The sequence below is a fragment of the Limulus polyphemus genome, unplaced genomic scaffold (assembly GCF_000517525.1).
Source record: "Limulus polyphemus unplaced genomic scaffold, Limulus_polyphemus-2.1.2 Scaffold627, whole genome shotgun sequence".
NCBI classification, from domain to species: domain Eukaryota; kingdom Metazoa; phylum Arthropoda; class Merostomata; order Xiphosura; family Limulidae; genus Limulus; species Limulus polyphemus.
The window spans coordinates 155985-175201 of record NW_013666237.1 but is presented as its reverse complement, the minus strand read 5'-3'; the positions used below and the strand labels follow the sequence as shown (position 1 = coordinate 175201).

The following is a 19217-nucleotide window of genomic DNA, read 5'->3' as shown; positions in this document are numbered from 1 at the left end:
GCGGTTCGTTTAACTATTATACGTGATGTACGTCTTTTGGGAAGTGGTTAATGAAAGTGTTCCAAAACGCAATATTAATTTCTTGACGACCTAATAGCTTGCTCGATGCGCACCGCGCTTCAACTTATAAGTCTTACAAGAATGAGCAAATTTTAGGAGAACGCTAACTCTTGAGAAACTGAAAAATCTACAAAGCAATATTTAGGTTCCTAGTACCTTCGGAGAAAATATAACATTAGAAAAATCTAATTTTTTTAAGCGATACTTGGAAAAACTAGTTATTTCATTATTGATAGGTGAAAAATAAACAAAGATACGAGACTAATTCTATGAAGTTGTATGCACACAGCGGCATTGAGAATGATCAAACTGAAGGCATAAATATATGCAACAAATTGTTGACTAAATGGTTCATAGATGTCGCTGCCTACACCTAAATAAAACGTTATATATTTATGTTGTTTGAATGGAAGTGTTTAGCATAGATATCATGTAAATAATAGCTTGAGTATTCATAAAAAGGAAATTTTTCAGTGTCCCAAATCTGGAATGTCTTCAAAATAAGGAGATAATCTAACCCATTATTCCTTCAATCATGTACTTTTTTGGGGGGTTCATGCATTAAAACTATTATTTAATTTTTTCTTATTATATTTCACATCATAAAGTTCTTATGTATTGTGCATATTTTTCATTTTAAGCTAAAATGATTCATTTTGTGATTATCAATGAATAAATTTATGGGCTTTCTTCTGATATGCATAAAAAATATTTAAGTATAAGCGTTGAATTTCATATTTTCACTTTTTCTAAATTCTACACCACTTCAGAAGCTTGAAATATTACTCTATATTCAATCGTTTCTTTAAATGTTTTCTAATAACACTAATAAAATCTACGCTTTGTGTTAGGCGTTTATTGATTTTCTCCTTTTTTTTGTCTGTTTGTTCGATTGTCATTAGTAATGCCATTTCAAACGTTCTCCATCTGATAACTTTTTTGAACATTTTCCTCTTTCTGTATGTATATATATTTTTTATTTTTACAACCGGATATTTAAGTATATTTCTTTGTTTTAACACAAAGCTACACAGTAGGTTCTCTGCGTTCGAAAAATGCTCGGCATGGCCAGGTGGTTAGGGCACTCGACTCGCAATTTGAGGGTCGCGGGTTCGAATCCCCGTCCCACCAAACATGTTCGCCCTTTCAGCCGTGGGGGCGTTATAATGTGACGGTCAATCCCATTATTCGTTGGTAAAAGAGTAGCCCAAGAGTTGGCGGTGGGTGGCGCTGACTAGCTGCCTTCCCTCTAGTCTTACACTGCTAAATTAGGGACGGCTAGCTCAGATAGCCCTCGTGTAGCTTTGCACGAAATTCAAAACAAAGAAACAAGCGTTCGAAACCCCGGATGTTTGCGTTGCAAGCCCATAGACTTAACGCAGACCCACTGGAGGGCATTTAAAGTATGAATAATTTATATTGCCACTGATAAAATATTTTCAAATGTGTGAAAGCAATAGTTTAAGTGAATTAAGACAGAAGAAAAAGTTTCAATTCGGAATCCCTAAAAGCAATGTTTTTGAAAGTTTAATTGTCAATCTTTACATCTTTGTATAATTTTATTATAAGAAAAACATAGAGACGCAAATTTCTTGTAAACAGAATTAAATATCCCCAGCTGTGAATATAATGTTCCAGAGAAACAGCTACGAAAAAGAATTGAATGAAGGGGTTACACGAATGTTCAAATATTAAACAAACCCTAAATGCAAACCCACTAAGCAATGCTAAAGTTGTAAAAACCTAAATGAAAACTCATAAGTAATGCTAAAGTTGTAATAAACCCTAAAGGAAAACCCATAAGCAATGGTAAAGTTGTAATAAAACTTAAATGAAAACTCATAAGCAATGCTAAGTTGCAGTAAACCCTAAATGAAAACCCATAATGCTAAAGTTATATAAAACCTAAATGAAAACTCATAAGCAATGGTGAATTTGTATAAAACCTTAATGAAAACCCGAAAAGCAATGCTAGAGTTGTAATATTATTTCAAGGAAGTCGCTTTTGCTTCAAGTAACTACTTTAAAAAAATTAAAATACATCGTAAATAGTTTGTGTGTATATGTGTGTTAGCAGGAACTAAAAACTTTGGATAGCTACTACATGAATAATAAAAAAAAATTAACGTTACCGAAAAATTCAATTAACGATGAGTTACGAAAAAAAAAGCAAACAAAACTTTAACCGTGCCTTACTTTCAGACAAATGAAAACTATGAAAAAATACCATCATAAGACTGAAAATATATGAATCAACGAACGCTAGAAAATCTTTCAAATTGGGGTTTTTAGGGCGATGATTAAGTCGATTATTTTTTGGGTTAGCAATAAAATATTGATGCTAAATCCAAAAACTATTATAACTGTTGTGACTACATTCTTTAAGAAATGGACACAAGCTCTCGTAGGTCGGAATATTCAAACTCGCCATTATATAGATGAGGGAAGCGGCTATACGGTATCGTGTGTAATTACAGAGGCTACAGCATGTAATGGAGATTTATGGCCCTGTTTATACTGTGGTCCTGTGGTCAGTCGGTGCCGTGAAGACTGGACGATTAGTCATTCGTCCGAGTCAACAGGCAGATAGCAGGTGCAGAGATTCATACATTGTTGCAAACATTGATTTCACAAATTTCACTTAACACAACTTTCATGTGAAACTACACACGTATACAGCTGATATATTTTAGTTATCTTCAAACCTACACCAACGACTATGCGTTTCGTTTGTAGAAATTACACTTAGAGTGCTATTAAAATGTATTACCGTAATGGTGGTCACGACCGAAGGTACTCTCAATCCAGCGAATAGCAACGTTAAATCTTAACTATTAAAAGCATTGATCCATAAAGAAGTACACCATTTTGATAAATGTTCTTCACGAACATCGTATTTTTTTTTAAAACTCCTCTGGCGGTTAATTTCCGAGATAAAAATGTATGAATCATCTCCTATAAAAAATACAGAAATACTAAATTGTGTCAAATGGGATTTATTTAATCTATAAATAAATGAACAACTACTGTTAGGCTTCCAGCTAAACTTTTCCCAGTGTTATAACTTCCCAAACACATTTTGTATTATTCTTTCATACTCGAAAAACACACGTAGGATAGGAAAACATGTTAAGGAAACCTGATAATCCAGGTGCGGTTTCAAAAGGTAAAGCTTTCTTTTTCGGAAGAGAATTGAGAATTGTTATACTATTTAATTATCTAAAAACCAGAAGCCAGAAAAGTTCCAAGGATTATCATCTTAGTTCTAGGAGTATTTGATAAAGGAAAATTGTTTTAAATAATTTACAACAAAGCATGTAATGCATACAAATGTATATGTATAAATATGATATATATATATATATACATTAAGTTCAAAATATTTCCCATAGCAATATTTATAGATAAAAGTTTCTATTCGCCCGGCAGTCGGGTATTAAATGAACGTTTAACTATTTGCTAGGTGGCCTTATTAAAGTTTCGATTAGATGCCCGTGTGATCTGAACGCCGGCTCAAAAAGATCAGTCGGTACAGCATGAGACTCTTATTAAGTAATTTAAATTATGAAATGAAGTCATAAAATAAATTTCGTTGATCAATCCCCCTTTTTTTGGATTCTTAAGGATCTCTCTCTATCTACCATATCCAAACAGGACGTCGGTGACCATGATCTTCCACAGATCTCTATTCTTTGAGGCACAAATAATTAACAATGTCGATAAATTCATCCATTTATATAGACTCTTGAAATTAGTCAACTTTTTTTTTCACGGTCTTTCCTTCTTTCAATTTTTGCAGTTAGGAACAGACATTCAATTTCTTCTTTCCTCATAATATGTCCTAGAAACTCCAATTGTCTACTTCTGATATCAGTCAACATCTTCCTCCTGCAACTTGCTCTTGACAAAACATCTTCAATTCAGGTGTGACTTATCTAACATACCTTCAAGATGAGCCTTAAGAAACACAATTCAATTGCTTCAATTCACTTTTCCAGATAGGGGCGTATTTTTCTTTAATTGACTAGTTTCACTATTGGCAAGGATCACAACGGCCTAAGGAAAATCCCGTTTTCTGCGAGATTAGGGTTGTACATCAATTTCTATCAATGATAGAGCCAAGCCAACTCGAAATCAACCAGTGTTGAATATTTAATTCTTATTTAATAAGGTAATATCATTAACCAATAAAATAACTGAAGTTGCCCTATGAATAGCCAGTTTCTCATTTGGTACTCTTTTGCCGAACGGATAACCTTGGCTTTTATAGATATTCACATTACATAAAAGAACCATTAGTTTAGTTTCGAAATTCTCTGTGGTAAATGCATGGATACACATTATTTTGTATAGGATTTCTAATGGCGTCAATCATTCGAAATTTTATAAACAACTTGATTTTGTTTGAACAGCAAATGCCACGAAAGCAGAAATCTCAGTACACATTGCTATAGCGTGAAATTGGCAGTTTCAGGCCAAAATCAACAGATTTTTCAGAGTTGATGATCAAAACAGCTGATGTTTGAAGTCGAAAGTACTATTTATTTTTTGTCTTCACGCTACATTAAACAGTTTTATTGAGATCCTAATGTCAGATGGCGCTAGAAATCTTTAAGTGATTTCATTGTAAAAGCGCGAGGCTTCAGCTTGCATCCAGAGTCGTAGCGGGGTCTACCAAATTATACACTATTTCAACACTGAGAAAAATCGACGTCAGAGAACTTCAAAAGATTGACAAAAACATTCGTAAGGTGCCTACCCCCTATGTGCTTCACGCTCGGTGGTCTTACATTAAAAAAAAAAGGACACATATCAGAGTAAAGATGGCCAGCTTCATATCGCTTTGTTCAGGGTAGTGTGGGTAATATCGTGACAAATTGCTATATACCGGGTGTTATTTTCCACCGTCTGATACCGTAATTCAAGATGAGTGAGTTTCTTTGGTCGTTCATTTAGAAAGTTTTATTGGATCTATGGTCATAAAGATAACAAGTAATGTAATAAAACAGCTGCTGTATTTCAAATGTAACAAAAAATATGGATGCCATAACTGATCATTTAACCATATTTTTCTCCCATATATATATATATATATATATATATATATATATGTGTGTGTGTGTGTGTGTGTGTGTGTGTGTGTGTGTGTGTGTGTGTGTGTGTGTGTGTGTTATGTTATTCTAGATCATACAATATTATAAAACCTTAAACTAGTTCAAGCCTATGACAAAAAGTGGAACAAAGAAAGAAGATAAGACACAATGTTAGTGTAAAGAGAATGTTATACTAGATCATACAGGATTATAAAACCTTAAACTAGTTCAAGCCTATGACAAAAAGTGGAACAAAGAAAGAAGATAAGACACAATGTTAGTGTAAAGAGAATGTTATTCTAGATCATACAGGATTATAAAACCTTAAACTAGTTGAAGCCCATGACGATAAGTGGAACCGAAAAAGAAGATAAGACACAATGTTAGTGTAAAGAGAATGTTATTCTAGATCATACAGGATTATAAAACCTTAAACTAGTTGAAGCCTATGACGATAAGTGGAACCAAAAAAGAAGATAAGACACAATGTTAGTGTAAAGAGAATGTTATTCTAGATCATACAGGATTATAAAACCTTAAACTAGTTGAAGCCCATGACGATAAGTGGAACCGAAAAAGAAAAGACACAATGTTAGTGTACAGAGAACAGGCGCAACGCTGCTTATTTCTATCATATAATGAATAAGTAAGTAGCCCAATAATGCATAAGAATCATGTTTCCAAAGTATTCCAAAGATGAGAATTTTGGTTAAGCGAATATACAGGAGATCTATGTAATGTAAAAATCATGTCTTGCCTTTAATACAGCTCTTAGTTTCATTTATATTAAAAATAACTTACATGCAAACATTAAAGTACGTTATAATCACAATAAAAATAAATTGGTGTGATTTAATCGGCTGAGATGGCATAAACCGAATTAACTGTCTACCTACGTTCACCCAGCGTTGCGTATTCAAATGAAAAGGAACGTTTTGTGACATCTCCAAAAACATCATCATCATTCATAGTTTCGTTTTAATATGTTAGTCTAAGAAAAACATGCGCTTTTTTTCGTAAAGATTGCAATTACATCATATGACACCAGTAATAAAACACATTCTTATGAGAGCAATTTTTATTCTTTTTCCAGAAGAATCTTTCAGTGAAACTTGTAATTTCCTGATTTCCCTTAAGTGACGCATTTGCTTGATATAATGCATAGGATAGCTTTTGAAAGACATTTTTTGCATTCCATAAAATGGTAATCTAAACCTCCCCCCCCCTCTTTTAGTATTCCAAGCTCTGATGATATAATGTCTCCCGGTGGGACAACGGTAAGTCTTCGGATTTACAACGCTAAAATCGGGGGTTCGATTCCCCTCGGTGTACACAGCAGATAGTACGATGTGGCTTTGCTATAAGAAAACACACATACTGATGATATAAAAACCCAGCATTCTAATCACTGGTAACCCTACAAGCTGTCATTCTAAGCCTTGGTAATCTAAAACCTGGTATTCCAAAACTTCATGATATAAAAACCTGTTATTCTATAATCTGGTAATGTAAAAAAACCCTCTTTTAGTATTTCAAGCTCTGATGATATAAAAACCCAGCATTCTAATCACTGGTAATCTACAACCTGGCATTCTAAGCCTTGGTAATCTAAAACCTGGTATTCCAAACCTTCATAATATAAAAACCTGTTATTCTATAATCTGGTAATCTAAAACCTAAATCAAATTCTATAGGAAAACTAAATACAATTAAAGGTTGCAATACATCGTTCACTTCAAATCTAAAGTGTCAAAGCTACCTGAAATTTTTCAGTTGGTTTTAAACCGTTAAAAATACTCCTTTCAATCTTTTCCAACATAGCCGTGGCTACAACTTTCTTTAATTTGCACAGATTTCTATGTTGGATTTAAAAGAAGTCCTATTTTTACCTGTTAGTTCAATACAGCTAGTACATTTTTTTTTGAAGCCTTCAATTTCGTATTCTATTGAGACCAACACACGAAATAACGGAACTTGAATAAAGTCATACTTATTTTTTGATGCAAACCTGTTTAATGGTCTAGTTTTCTGACATAAAAAGCAGTATTTCTTGTAAAATGTCCGAAAGTCGGCGAACGCCTAATGATGACAGATTACGCGGAGTTTAAGCAACTTTGTTGATTTTTTTTAAACGTGTTTTAATACTGCGTTCTTAAACACGTTTTGATATGTATTTTGCTGTTTTAACTGTTTGTATTTCTTCTATAAAATTATGACTGTGTACATAAGACTTCACTGCCATTTCAGCTTACCTTACGGTCACTAATTTCATTGTCAAAATTAATGGTTAATACTTAACACGCATATATTTATTTGAATAGGAGATGTGCTTTTATTTTCCCACTAAAAATAAATGGATTTCAATGAAAAACCGGTTCTTGCATTTTAAATGATAGAAATTCTCTCGCACAAAATGAATTTCATTCAGAAATATCGAAAGATGGAGCTTAACAAGGCTGTGAATAAACTTTTAGGGATTTATTAGCATCTGTTAAAATTGTCAAACTTATTGAATGAATTACCGTAATTTCATTTAAATGTTAAAAACTGTGATAAAAACAATAATCATCGTTTCTGTATTTTTTACATAAAATTAAAGAACCGCAACAGCAGAACACGAAACCTAGCCATAACACACAAAGAAAAATATATATTAATTTTAACATGGCATTCTTCTTGCCCAACACACATACAGTGGCTCAGTAACAAGCTTTAGGGCTTATAAAGCTGAAATTCAAGGTTGATTCCCTGCGGTGGGCATAGTATAGTTAACTTTTATTCAACTTCAACCTTAGGAATAAACAAACAGACATCCTCTTTTTACTTTCATCTTAAGCCCATTGACTTCATTTTAAGCTCATTAACTTTGCAAGTATTACAATATAGTTGCTTATTAAACGATTCTACAGTATAATGACCCCTCATGTGGCATAATCCACTACAGAAATATAACACAAATTACAAACTTTACAATAGTTTTAGAAAAGAGTGAATCTTATTTACAATAGGATCGACAAGGGTATTTATTTAATCATGGTACAAGATGAGGGTTACTTTGGATTATTCTTGTATTTCGTTGAAATATTGGATCGTTATTGTTTTAATACAGTAACTTTTCTTTTAATAAATTCAACAATTACTCACCTTAACTCTAATAAAAAAACTGTTTTTCAAAGTATAGATGAGAGTCCCTTAGTACGTCAGCGGTGCTTTTACAGACTTACTATGCTAAAATCTTGGGTTCGATTCCCTGTAGTGCACTGAGCACATAATGGCATATTGTATAACTTTGCGCTAAAAAAATACTTATAAACTTATAGCTGGGAAGAGGTGACACTAGCATAGCGAAACCTCGGGGATAATAAACATTGCTACAGCTCATGATTGGCTCAAAGTGTCTTATTCTAAGTTGCATATGTGGTTGTGTTATAAAAATCAGTACTGCCAAAACAATTATTTGGTTAATTCTATACCAAGTCAATGAAAAAGTAATGAAACTGACAATAATCAAGGCAACATAATGATTTATCTTTTATACGGCTATGTTGTTGACTGTGAAGATGGTAATAAGAGAAGGTCATTAAATTCGAAAGTATGCAAATACCTGTATAAAGGTAGTATTCCATAAGTCAGACATTAATCCTACACCAACAACACAATACCCCAAAAGTAGAAGCTCCATCTAATCAGTGACCCTTTACATGTATTTATTAGTTTATTTAAACTATGATAAAACGCGGTGTTTAGTTTACATCACATTTATATCAAAATGGATTTATTTGCCACTAGGGATACTCGAAGAAGGAAATTAACAAATAAGGGGAACAATTCATATAGTTTGTTTAAAGCAAAGCCACATTGGGCTGTCTGCTTTATTCACCGCGGGGAATCGAACCTCGGATTTTAGTGTTATAAGTCCGTTAACTTACCACTGTCCTTCCGGGAGACAAAAAGGGGAACACAACAAGCATTTTTTTTGGTTTGTTTTGAATTTCAAAGTATGTCCAGAAATTTCTGTGATGGTTAGTCTAATTACCAAAAATATGGTAAAAGTATTTATGAAAAAAAAACGATCTTCACAAGAATGATGGCAATAAATTAATGAGCCCTATATATATAAACCTTAGAAAAAGTCTTCGAAATTTTGCACCTTTACATATCTTACCATAATACATGCATTATTAGCTCTTAATTTAAGTGCCTCAACGTAGTGGTTAGTCAGCGTTACCGGCCTATTAGTTTAAGATTTATAGTTCACCAGACGTTGCCGCAAATAACGTGCTCAGCACTTTGAGACCGTGGTTGTGTTATAAGAGTAAAGGTCAAATCCCACTATTCGATCAGACAAGGGTAGCCCAAGACTCAGCGATAGATACTGTTGACTAACTGCCTTCCCTTATTCAGTTCAAAATTAGGGACGGCTATATTTGGGAAGCTTTGCTCTCAATTCTGAAACAAACTTGACGCCAGTAAAGGAAACAAGGCACAACAAATATACGTTAATGCATATTTTAATAAATGTTCTCATTTAATTTAACGTTTTAAAGTTTTGGTTCCTGAATATTGTATACGAAATATCTATAATAAAATTCTTAAATACAGCTTACATTTTACATTTTAATTTAGTTACAACTCTTATAAAATAGGTTTAAATGGAGAACGAATTGAATGGGAAATGGTGTGGGATTATTACTTTGGTCAGTAATGACAATTTCGAGCTTGCATTTCATGTGAGATAAGGCCAAGCGTGGCCCAACGGTTAGCGTGAAAACTTGTAGTTCTGTGGGTCCATGATTCACGCCCCATTACCGCAAAAAATAAAATAAACTCGTGCGTTATGAAAGTGACGGTCAAATCCCACTATTATGTCAGACAAGAGTAGTCCAAGTGTTGACATGGGCACTGTTGATCAATTGCCTTCCATCAAATCTACCAGTTCAAAATTAGGAATGACTAGCGAGATAGCCCTTGAGTAGCTTTGTAAGAATATCCGAAAAACAAGCATGTGCTGTAGCCCCCCCACCTCTTTTATGTCTAGTGGGGAAGTGCTGTAGCCCCCCCACCTCTTTTATGTCTAGTGGGGAATACCCTTGCAGAAATGTAGTTAATTAGAAAACTGGTTATACTAAGGAAGATAGAACTGATGCTGAAATGTAGTAACATGTAGTTACAGGTAGTTTTCTATCATTCTAATGAATAACATTTCAGATTAGTATTGGTCAAAATGTAAATTTCCTGTAATAAAATTGCAATGGCTTATGTTGGCTTTACCGTCTAAGATATAATTCATTCAGTATATTTACAACTTTCACTAAGTATAACTAACAAAAATACATTATATTTATCAAAACTTCGTCATTAAGTCTGTACGAGTTCACGCCAAATCAATGTGCATGATTGTAATGAAATATGCTATTCAGACATGCTATACCACCGCAGAATTCTTTCAATGTAATCTGTCCGTGATTGGTTGGTAATTTGAAAACTAATTTTTTGCTACCCGTTATATTTCAGTGTTTATCGAAAGTTTGGTGTTTGAATAGAATCTCAGTTTTTGTCATTATACCTTTTGTTTAGTTAACTTTAGAATACCACTTTTATGACTATTTTACAATAGAATAACATTTTACGATAGAAAATTCTTATTCTATTTGTTTTGCTAGTGAAGAAGCCAGTAATGTAGGAATTTTATTTTCCATGTAAAGCCGATACAGTCTGCTACGTGATCATTAACCGGATCAAGTGATATGACCACTTCCATCCTATCTTGTTTGGTTCCTTTTTCAAAGTTCAGTAGTCAGCCCTACATACCTTTTTTATTTAGCGACAAATTTATTTTCTAATAGTTCTTTGTTTACTTTTTTTTATAAGATGAAGTACGTGGGTTACTAGGTTATAGAGGGCATTTTAAAGCTTTATAAATTTTGCATACAGTAATAATAAAATAGGAAGTCAAAGATCGTGAAGACTGCTTATCTCTATCAAATGATGATAAAATTATAGTTAAAACTAGGTAGGTGCTAGACCTGTTGAACGAAAATAAGAAATCTCGGTTTTGGCTATTCGCCAACTTTCGATTTTGGGACGCTCTGGGTAGCTGGAAAGTAGCTTATACACAGGAGATAGAGCGACTATAACAGGGAGCTTTCTCATATCATATTGAGTACCGTATTTTGAAGCCGTGATACGATTGTATCGATACATCGTCCGATACGATACGATTTGTGAATCTTCACAAAATTTGGCAAGCTTTCAGTAAACATTACAAGTCTTTTGTATAGAAAATATCAGGGTTTCTAATAAAGTATTTTTGCTAAAAATTAATAATTCAATAAAGGAAGATGAGTATTGAGTACTACATGTTGTCTTCATTTCTTTTATCAAAAACTTTTGATGCAAAGTAACATAACAAATTAACAATAACAAAATACATACAGATATTAAATTTTTTAGTTTACTTCTCTTGCCAGCTGCCGTTTAGTTGATCAAACCTGAGAATTTGAAAAAACCACTGTAAAATGTGAAGTATTTAAATAAGACGATGTTAGTAATATAGATAATAAATTACAGACAAGACTGTTAAACTTTGTAACAAACCGTTGGTAAAACTTCTGTATCTAGACACGTATCGTATAGACTACTATGATGAGTTGTTTGTTATTAAGCACAAAGCTACACAAAGGGGTATCTATGCTCTACTCACAACGGGTATCGTAACCCGGTTTCTAGCGGTATAAGTCCGCAGACTGTGGCACTAGGGTGGGGGTATTATGATGAGATACACTCCCCCTATTATCTATCATGTTGTTATCATACACGAGAAATATCAGTCGGTTTACATAATATACTGAACACTCGTAGAACAAAACAGATTTTTCACTGATATTCTAACTGTAAATTTCTGTAACTTACTCGCTGAAAAATTAAGCGATCCAAGATATTGTTTACATGTAGAGACCAAACACGAAAATAAAAGTTTTCTAGTTAACTACCGTCTTTTTATTTTGTATTTAATAATCGAACCTTACAAGATCTTAGTAAACGATTTTGTCATACATGATTATTAACTGTTTGACCAATGAACGTGAAAATTACAAGCACGTGAATACGTTCTGAAAGTTTTGAAATCACGTGCATAGTATCTTCAGTATTAGTAACTGCTAGACGCAGGTGTCGCTAGGCACTGGCCCGTACCCCAATTCTATTTGATAGTGCCCTGAATCTTTTAAGCACCTAGCGACGCCTCTGCTGCTAGTAAACGTACTGAATACACAGAAAGTGTTTCGAGATTGTCTGAAAATGCGTGTCCATAAAATTAAAACAAATAATATTTCAATTCTATAACGTATATATATAAAGATCATATATTTATTTGCTATAGAATTATATGAAAGAGCGAACCCAGCCCCTACCTGACGATAGTCCTTGAATGGAACCATAGCCGTTGACTTGTCTAGAGACCAAGCTGAGTGGTGTTGAATGATGATGAGCGGGACTTCGGTGCGGATGATAATGGTGATGGGAAGAATTACGGGTCGTACCCATCATATCGGTGTACTGGGAATAACTTGATCGTCTTCCCTCGCGTCTGTTGCCGTCAATGGCTGCCTGAAGTTCCTCTGGTACCGAGAGTTTTTCTTTTTCACACTCGTAAGGATAGAGATACTTCATATACCTGAAATACCATTTTATATATCTTTTAAAAACTAACATAAAAAAAAACGAGTATCGTGGGCGTCCGCAGGGGAGGGGGCAAGAGGGAGCGTTTGCCCCCTGGAAAATGAGAAACGTTTTTTTCTTTATCAGTCAGCATATGTATATGAATTTTTTATTCAATTCACAATTTCCCACTGCTTTGCCCCCCCCCCCCAGGAAAATTTTGCCCCTGCCTGGAAAAATTTCTGCGGACGCCCATGGAGAGTATATGTATAATTATAAAATTACTTATGCGACGCAGCACACACGAGCATTGCGACATGACCAAACGCTGTAAATGTTAATATGTCGATCACGGTTCACTTTTGTATATTTTTGAAGAAAGATAGCCAAATTAAACATTAACTTAATGAAGTTGGTTAATCCATGAACTACTTAGAACTACCTTATCCTAATCATGCTTGCCCCGCCCTATCCGCAAGGCTGAGAAAGGTGTTATTCATTGGGGACATTATTGGATATGTTTCAAAAGCTGGTTAATACACAATAACTAACTGCTAGAAAACATTAACATGGTTACTATAATAGCGTATACTGAAACATACATTAAGCTTGTTTTACGTAGCAGCTTTTAGTACAATGTTTCCCAAAGTGGGAGCCGCGGCCTTCCTGGGGGCCATGAAGTTTTTTCTGGGGGTCACCAAAAAATGGGCCAAAAACAAAGATGCTGAATTAATTCTACTTCTTAATAAAAAATAAGCCGATAAAAATTATGTTGAACTAACTTAATGATATAGTATGTCGAAAGGAGATGTTATTGTTTTTACTGCGGCACTGTTTTTCAATCACCATGCTAAAGTTATAGGTTGGGGACCTCAAACTTTTTTATTCACATCAAGGGAGCCTCAGACTAAAAGAGTTTGGGAACCAGTGTCTTAGTACATATACACAATAAACTACAATATTTAAAAAGACACGTACGCAACGTACATTGATAATTACAAACTACCTACAATTTTTAAACTTCGTTGCCTAAATCAATAACTAATAGCAAAAAACATAAACATATATTTATATACTATTAGTCTCCCTTGTCCGATTATAACTGTTTGGCAATTAGCCAACAGTAGAGTTCCTTGAGTCTTTCATTTCAATCTGTATTAGATTAAAACAGTTAGAAATTCTGGTTAGTTACAGATGATTTTTACTGCTTTCATTTCGTCACCTCATGTATTGTATGACACTTGCACCTTTTGCTGGTAGGTGCCTACTAATGTGTTAATGTCAAAATTCTTTGTCACTTTTTTGGCATGTCAGCCGCAATAATTAGTCAGCTACAACGTCAATGTTGAACGCGTTTACAGCTCTTTATGCACATGCTTACTCATATAATTTGATTATCCCGAGAGAATTACGACGAGTTAATATTTCAACTCAGCTCAGGCCGGGTCAGCAAAAAAAAAGACACGGTGTACTATACATAACCCGCAGAACTAAATCACAGCAAGCTTGCTAATTCGTCCCGAGCGAAACGTGTTTCTCTGCCAATTACTTTTCTTCCGGTTACCAGAGAAAGTAGTCTGTTTGAGCACGGCCGACAGTATAGAAGCCATAAAACTCAATTAAGTTAGAAATCTTGATTCTACAAGACATATGTTCCACTGGTCTTAGGCGGATATCCATGATCAAAGGTCATAAATTACACCCTACTGGTTTCTGCGGTACTTAAAGCCCAGCTGTCTGTCCTTGTTATTCTATACTCATTGACCATTAGTATTAGTTTGATTACGTTAAGCCTCGGTCTGCTAATTAAAACTTGTTTATTCTATACGAAACTTGTACCACTGCTATTGTTGTATTTTTAATCTCAGAAACTGAACTTGATCAAACTAAGTTTTTGTTGGATATAGTTAAGAAATGGAAATATATGAGAGGAGTGAGTATGTTAATCAGATTTTTCTTATTTATAGATCTAAATTAAAAGTGGCAAGTAATATCATAGTGTAAGATGCACCAGCCAATTCCCCTTTTCTTAAAGTGTTCACGGGGCCAGCTTGTTATATGTAGAGCAAAGCCACGTTGGGCTATCTGCTCCGTTCAACTCGGGGAATCGAACCTCGGATTTTAGCATTGTGAGTAAGTAGACTTACCGCTGTCCCAACGGGGGACCACACAGGGCCAAATTAATTACCTCGTTGTAAGCATCAACAAAACCTACTTTATCTTGGTTCAAGGATACTAGAAAGATCTGCCCACACTTGAGGATGAATTTATTACATCTAAAAAAATGATTTCAACGTCGATGGCGATAAACCTATCAGTGCCAATTTAAACGTCGGCAAGGGACAGTGAAACCATTAAAAAATAATCGAAGAGATACTTGATTTTTCAGCTAAGTTTACCTCCCAGTGGCACAGCGGTATGTCTGCGGACTCACAACGCTAGAAACCGGGTTTCGATGCCCGTGGTGGGAAGAGCACAGATAGCCCATTGTGTAGCTTTGTGCACAATTACAAACAAACAAACATCAGCTACGTTTCCTAAAAGTCTGTGTGTCGTCTTCATGATCAATAAGGTCCACGTTAGGATGTTGGAGGGCAAAGTTTAATATCTAGAGTGAACTAAAATCTACGGATAAAGTCATTTCACATTTGAGCAGTGACTGTTACAGTCCTACTGACCTAAATCTTTAGGAAATATAATTTCGACAATGAATTGTTGTTATGCGCGAAACCAGTAACATATGTTGACCAACATTGTTGGAAAAAAATTCGGTCAAATAAATTTTAACTTTCACGACATTCTTATTTTTATTTATTTGTTTATCTCATATGATTTACCGAAAATGTGAAACAGGTAAAACTGATAGCGTACAAGTCAATGGCTGAATAAGCTTTTTTGTTGTTATTGTTGTTGCTCTAGCCACTAACGTCTGTTTAGTTTTCAGTAAGATTAGAGAGGTCACATTTGTCATTCCTGCAACCGTTTCCCACTATCCAAGCTACGACAACCGTGTAGTTTAACGGATAAGCAGTCTGTGAGCTTTTACTGTCATGTTTTTTTAAGTGTTTTTTTTTAATGACCATTGCTTCAAGTTGTCGATTGTGCATTGTAACAGATACAAAAGCCAAAAAAAATATAACGTTTCTATTTAGATATACTAAATAGTATACTAATATACCACAGTATGCATTAGTATACTACATACTGAAAATTAATGCATTTACTAGCTGAAATAATCACTTAGTCATTTGCATATTCGGCTTGGCACGGCCTCGTGGACAACGTGCCAGTCCGTAGATCCGAGTGTTTTTAGTTCGAGTTCCATTACACACTTTGAAGCCGTGGGTGCATTATAAGAGTGAAAGTCAATTCCTTTTATTTGGTCAGACAAGAGTAGCCCAAGCGAAAATTCTAAACGAATAAACAATTTTGTTGTTGAGGTTATTTTGATTAAATGATATTAACTAAAATATTGTAATAAATTTAAAACTTTTGGATCCTTTTGCGAATTTCAATTACTTTTATTAAGATTAATTTGCAATGCTAGATTAATGTCTGCATTCTGAATCTTTTGAATGACCAAAATTATTTAAAAGATATTGGGATTAGGGCATAAAATATCTATAACACAAGGGTGCGCAAATATAATCAATATAATTCTTAATAGTTATATTATAAAATTTACATTATATTCTACATTGCTTTAGTTAATTAGAATGGTAAGTTACTCATCTTTCAAGGTTATTAAATATCTAGAATTTTATACAAAATATTCGTAAACATTCCATGACGACTCGAAATAGCAGTTTAAAACAGCGTTATTTTTACTAATACAAACTAACGTTGTAGATTCTCTTCATGGAAAAATAGCATCAATTTTATAGTAATTACTTCAGTTATGTTACTCTAATGATTCTCTGTTTATGGTTTGAACAACTTAAAAACGTTCATTAACTACTAAGAACCTGAAGTTAATTTTCAAACTATGAGCAGTTATTAAAATAATTATCAAAATACATATAGTTGTCAAACAATTGTGAACTTCGGACTTCGTCGGGATGTAAATGACCATATTTACATAATAACATCCAGTACTCTTTTAATTTCTGGAAAATAAGCGTTACGGGCTCCTAAAGTAATTCAGTGGGAATAACAGTATGGTCATATACAAAGTTATTATCGGATGATGGTAGAAAATTTCAGTAAAATAGATTCATTATCAAGTTTGGAATGTTTTTAAACGTGTTAGTTTACATTTAAGTTCAAATATTATGACCAGAGACATATATATACATACAATATTGAACGGAACAAATAATTATCGTACAGCAAAATATAATTATTTTATTTATAAAAATCCACGTTGATATAGTGAGTTTATTCACATAATATGTATTTTTTATATATCGAACAATCAAGTAATGTGATTTTTGTTTTTTTTTAGTGAAAAGGGAATTTTGATTATTACGTATTGTAGAGGGCTAAATGGTAAGAAGGATATATTGATTGTAGAGGGCTAAATGGTAAGAGAGATATACGGATTGTAGAGGGCTAAATGGTAAGAGAGAGATGCCGATTGTAGAGAGATAAAAGGTAAGATATAGATACCGATTGTAGAGGGCTAAATGGTAAGAGAGAGATGCCGATTGTAGAGAGCTAAATGATGAGAAAGATATACGGATTGTAGAGAGCTAAATGGTAAGAGAGAGATACGGATTGTAGAGGGCTAAAAGGTAAGATATAGATACCAATTGTAGAGGGCTAAATGATAAGAAAGATATACACCTAGAGACTTACACAGTGAAGTGTTGTTTCAGGATACACCAAAAGACTTACACAGTGAACTGTTGTCTCAGGATACACCAAAAGACTTACACAGTGAACTGTTGTCTCAGGATCCTTCACTGTGCAAGTATCTGGGTGTATCCTGAGACAACAGTTCACTGTGTAAGTCTCTGGGTGTATCCTGAGACAACAGTTCACTGTGCAAGTATCTGGGTGTATCCTGAGACAACAGTTCACTGTGTAAGTCTCTGGGTGTGTTGTATCAGGATGGAAGATGTTGATTATATATTTGGTTAAAAAGTAATTGCTGTATAATGTCTTGGGATTCCAGCGGTTTAGTGTCAAATCTGGATGCACTGTCCCGCCCAGGTCATAATAGTGGACAACTTGGATAACATGAAAAATAGTGTAAGTGTGATTCGTAAAACTCGACCATTAAGTAGGGTAATATGGAAGTTGCCATTTTGGATAATAATCCCAATTTTAATTCGATATAATAGAAAAGACTCAGATGGCTCAGACAAATGTTTTGCAGATAGATATATAGCAAGCTGGCTTCGAGACACTTAAGCCACTGCTGAGTCACTTTCTGACGAAAATGCTGTGTTGAAATGTGAAAGACACATTTGCCGAGCTCAGATAATAAAATTATGTAAACAAACTTTCGCAATGTGCTGTTTGTGTCACATGTCTCATTGCTTAGTATCAACCTAATAAAAACGCATCAAAGTCATTATGCCGGATCTCAACGCCATCATAGTCAACATAAACGCTGTATAAGCACTCGAAAATTGAGCAATCTTGCTGACTTCATGCACGAATCATATCAATATTATTATCATTAAAATGAGTCAAAGATTGAGTTATGTGAAGAAAATAAGGAGATTCAAAATGTATGTAACCCAGATACCATCTTACATGCATACATACACACACACACATTATTTGTAACACGTCCTTTTAATAAACTACGTAAACAATAACTTACAGACTACCAGCCTATACTACAGAACTTACCTCAATAAAGTTAACGATATTCCATTAACAGAACACACATATTAGCAAAAAACTTTCCTACTAAAGCACTTAATCGTAAGCCGTTAACTAGTGTATTCAGAACAATCTTAGCCACTGCGGAAACATGACGCACTCGCATATCTCCCCTGAATTGAGTTAATACTTTCTAGAATTTCATGTTTATAGCTACTAATCAACAACCTTTTTAGCACCACAGCTCAGGCTCTATCCAAACAGATTATTCGGCATCCGGGTGGTGACAGTGGGTTTTTCTCGAGGTACTTCTGTTTTTCTCCCACAACTAAATCAAGGGTTCTGGATCTACAGATCCTCAATCAGTAGTTTTTGCCATACTTACCAGTCAGGTTTAACATAGAAGAAGGACTTACTTATCAACCGTCATGTTTTTTTTTATGTTTTTGCCTTCTGAATCTTCTCTCCCGTTAAGCCTTAAAGTACTAATATCATTCTTGTTTTAACTCACTCTTCGATTTACCGTTTCTTTTTGTTTTTTTTCTCACATGGCCCCCTCACTGTAATTTTCACACAAGAGTGGGGTGAAGAGAAATAATTTTCTGAACACCTCCGGCTTCCTTTGATCCT

The 19217-nt window shown here is 34.2% G+C and overlaps 1 protein-coding gene across 2 annotated transcripts in view; it reads right to left on the bottom strand.

The window, feature by feature from the left end:
• The window catches only part of LOC106459560 (protein dead ringer homolog), an 88305-nt gene that overhangs the window by 2844 nt on the left and 66244 nt on the right, over positions 1 to 19217 (bottom strand). For both annotated transcript variants that reach the window (XM_022386061.1, XM_013919186.2), the window contains exon 5: positions 12566 to 12828. In XM_022386061.1, the coding sequence (XP_022241769.1) occupies positions 12566 to 12828 (263 nt within the window). The remainder of the gene's footprint in view (positions 1 to 12565; positions 12829 to 19217) is intronic.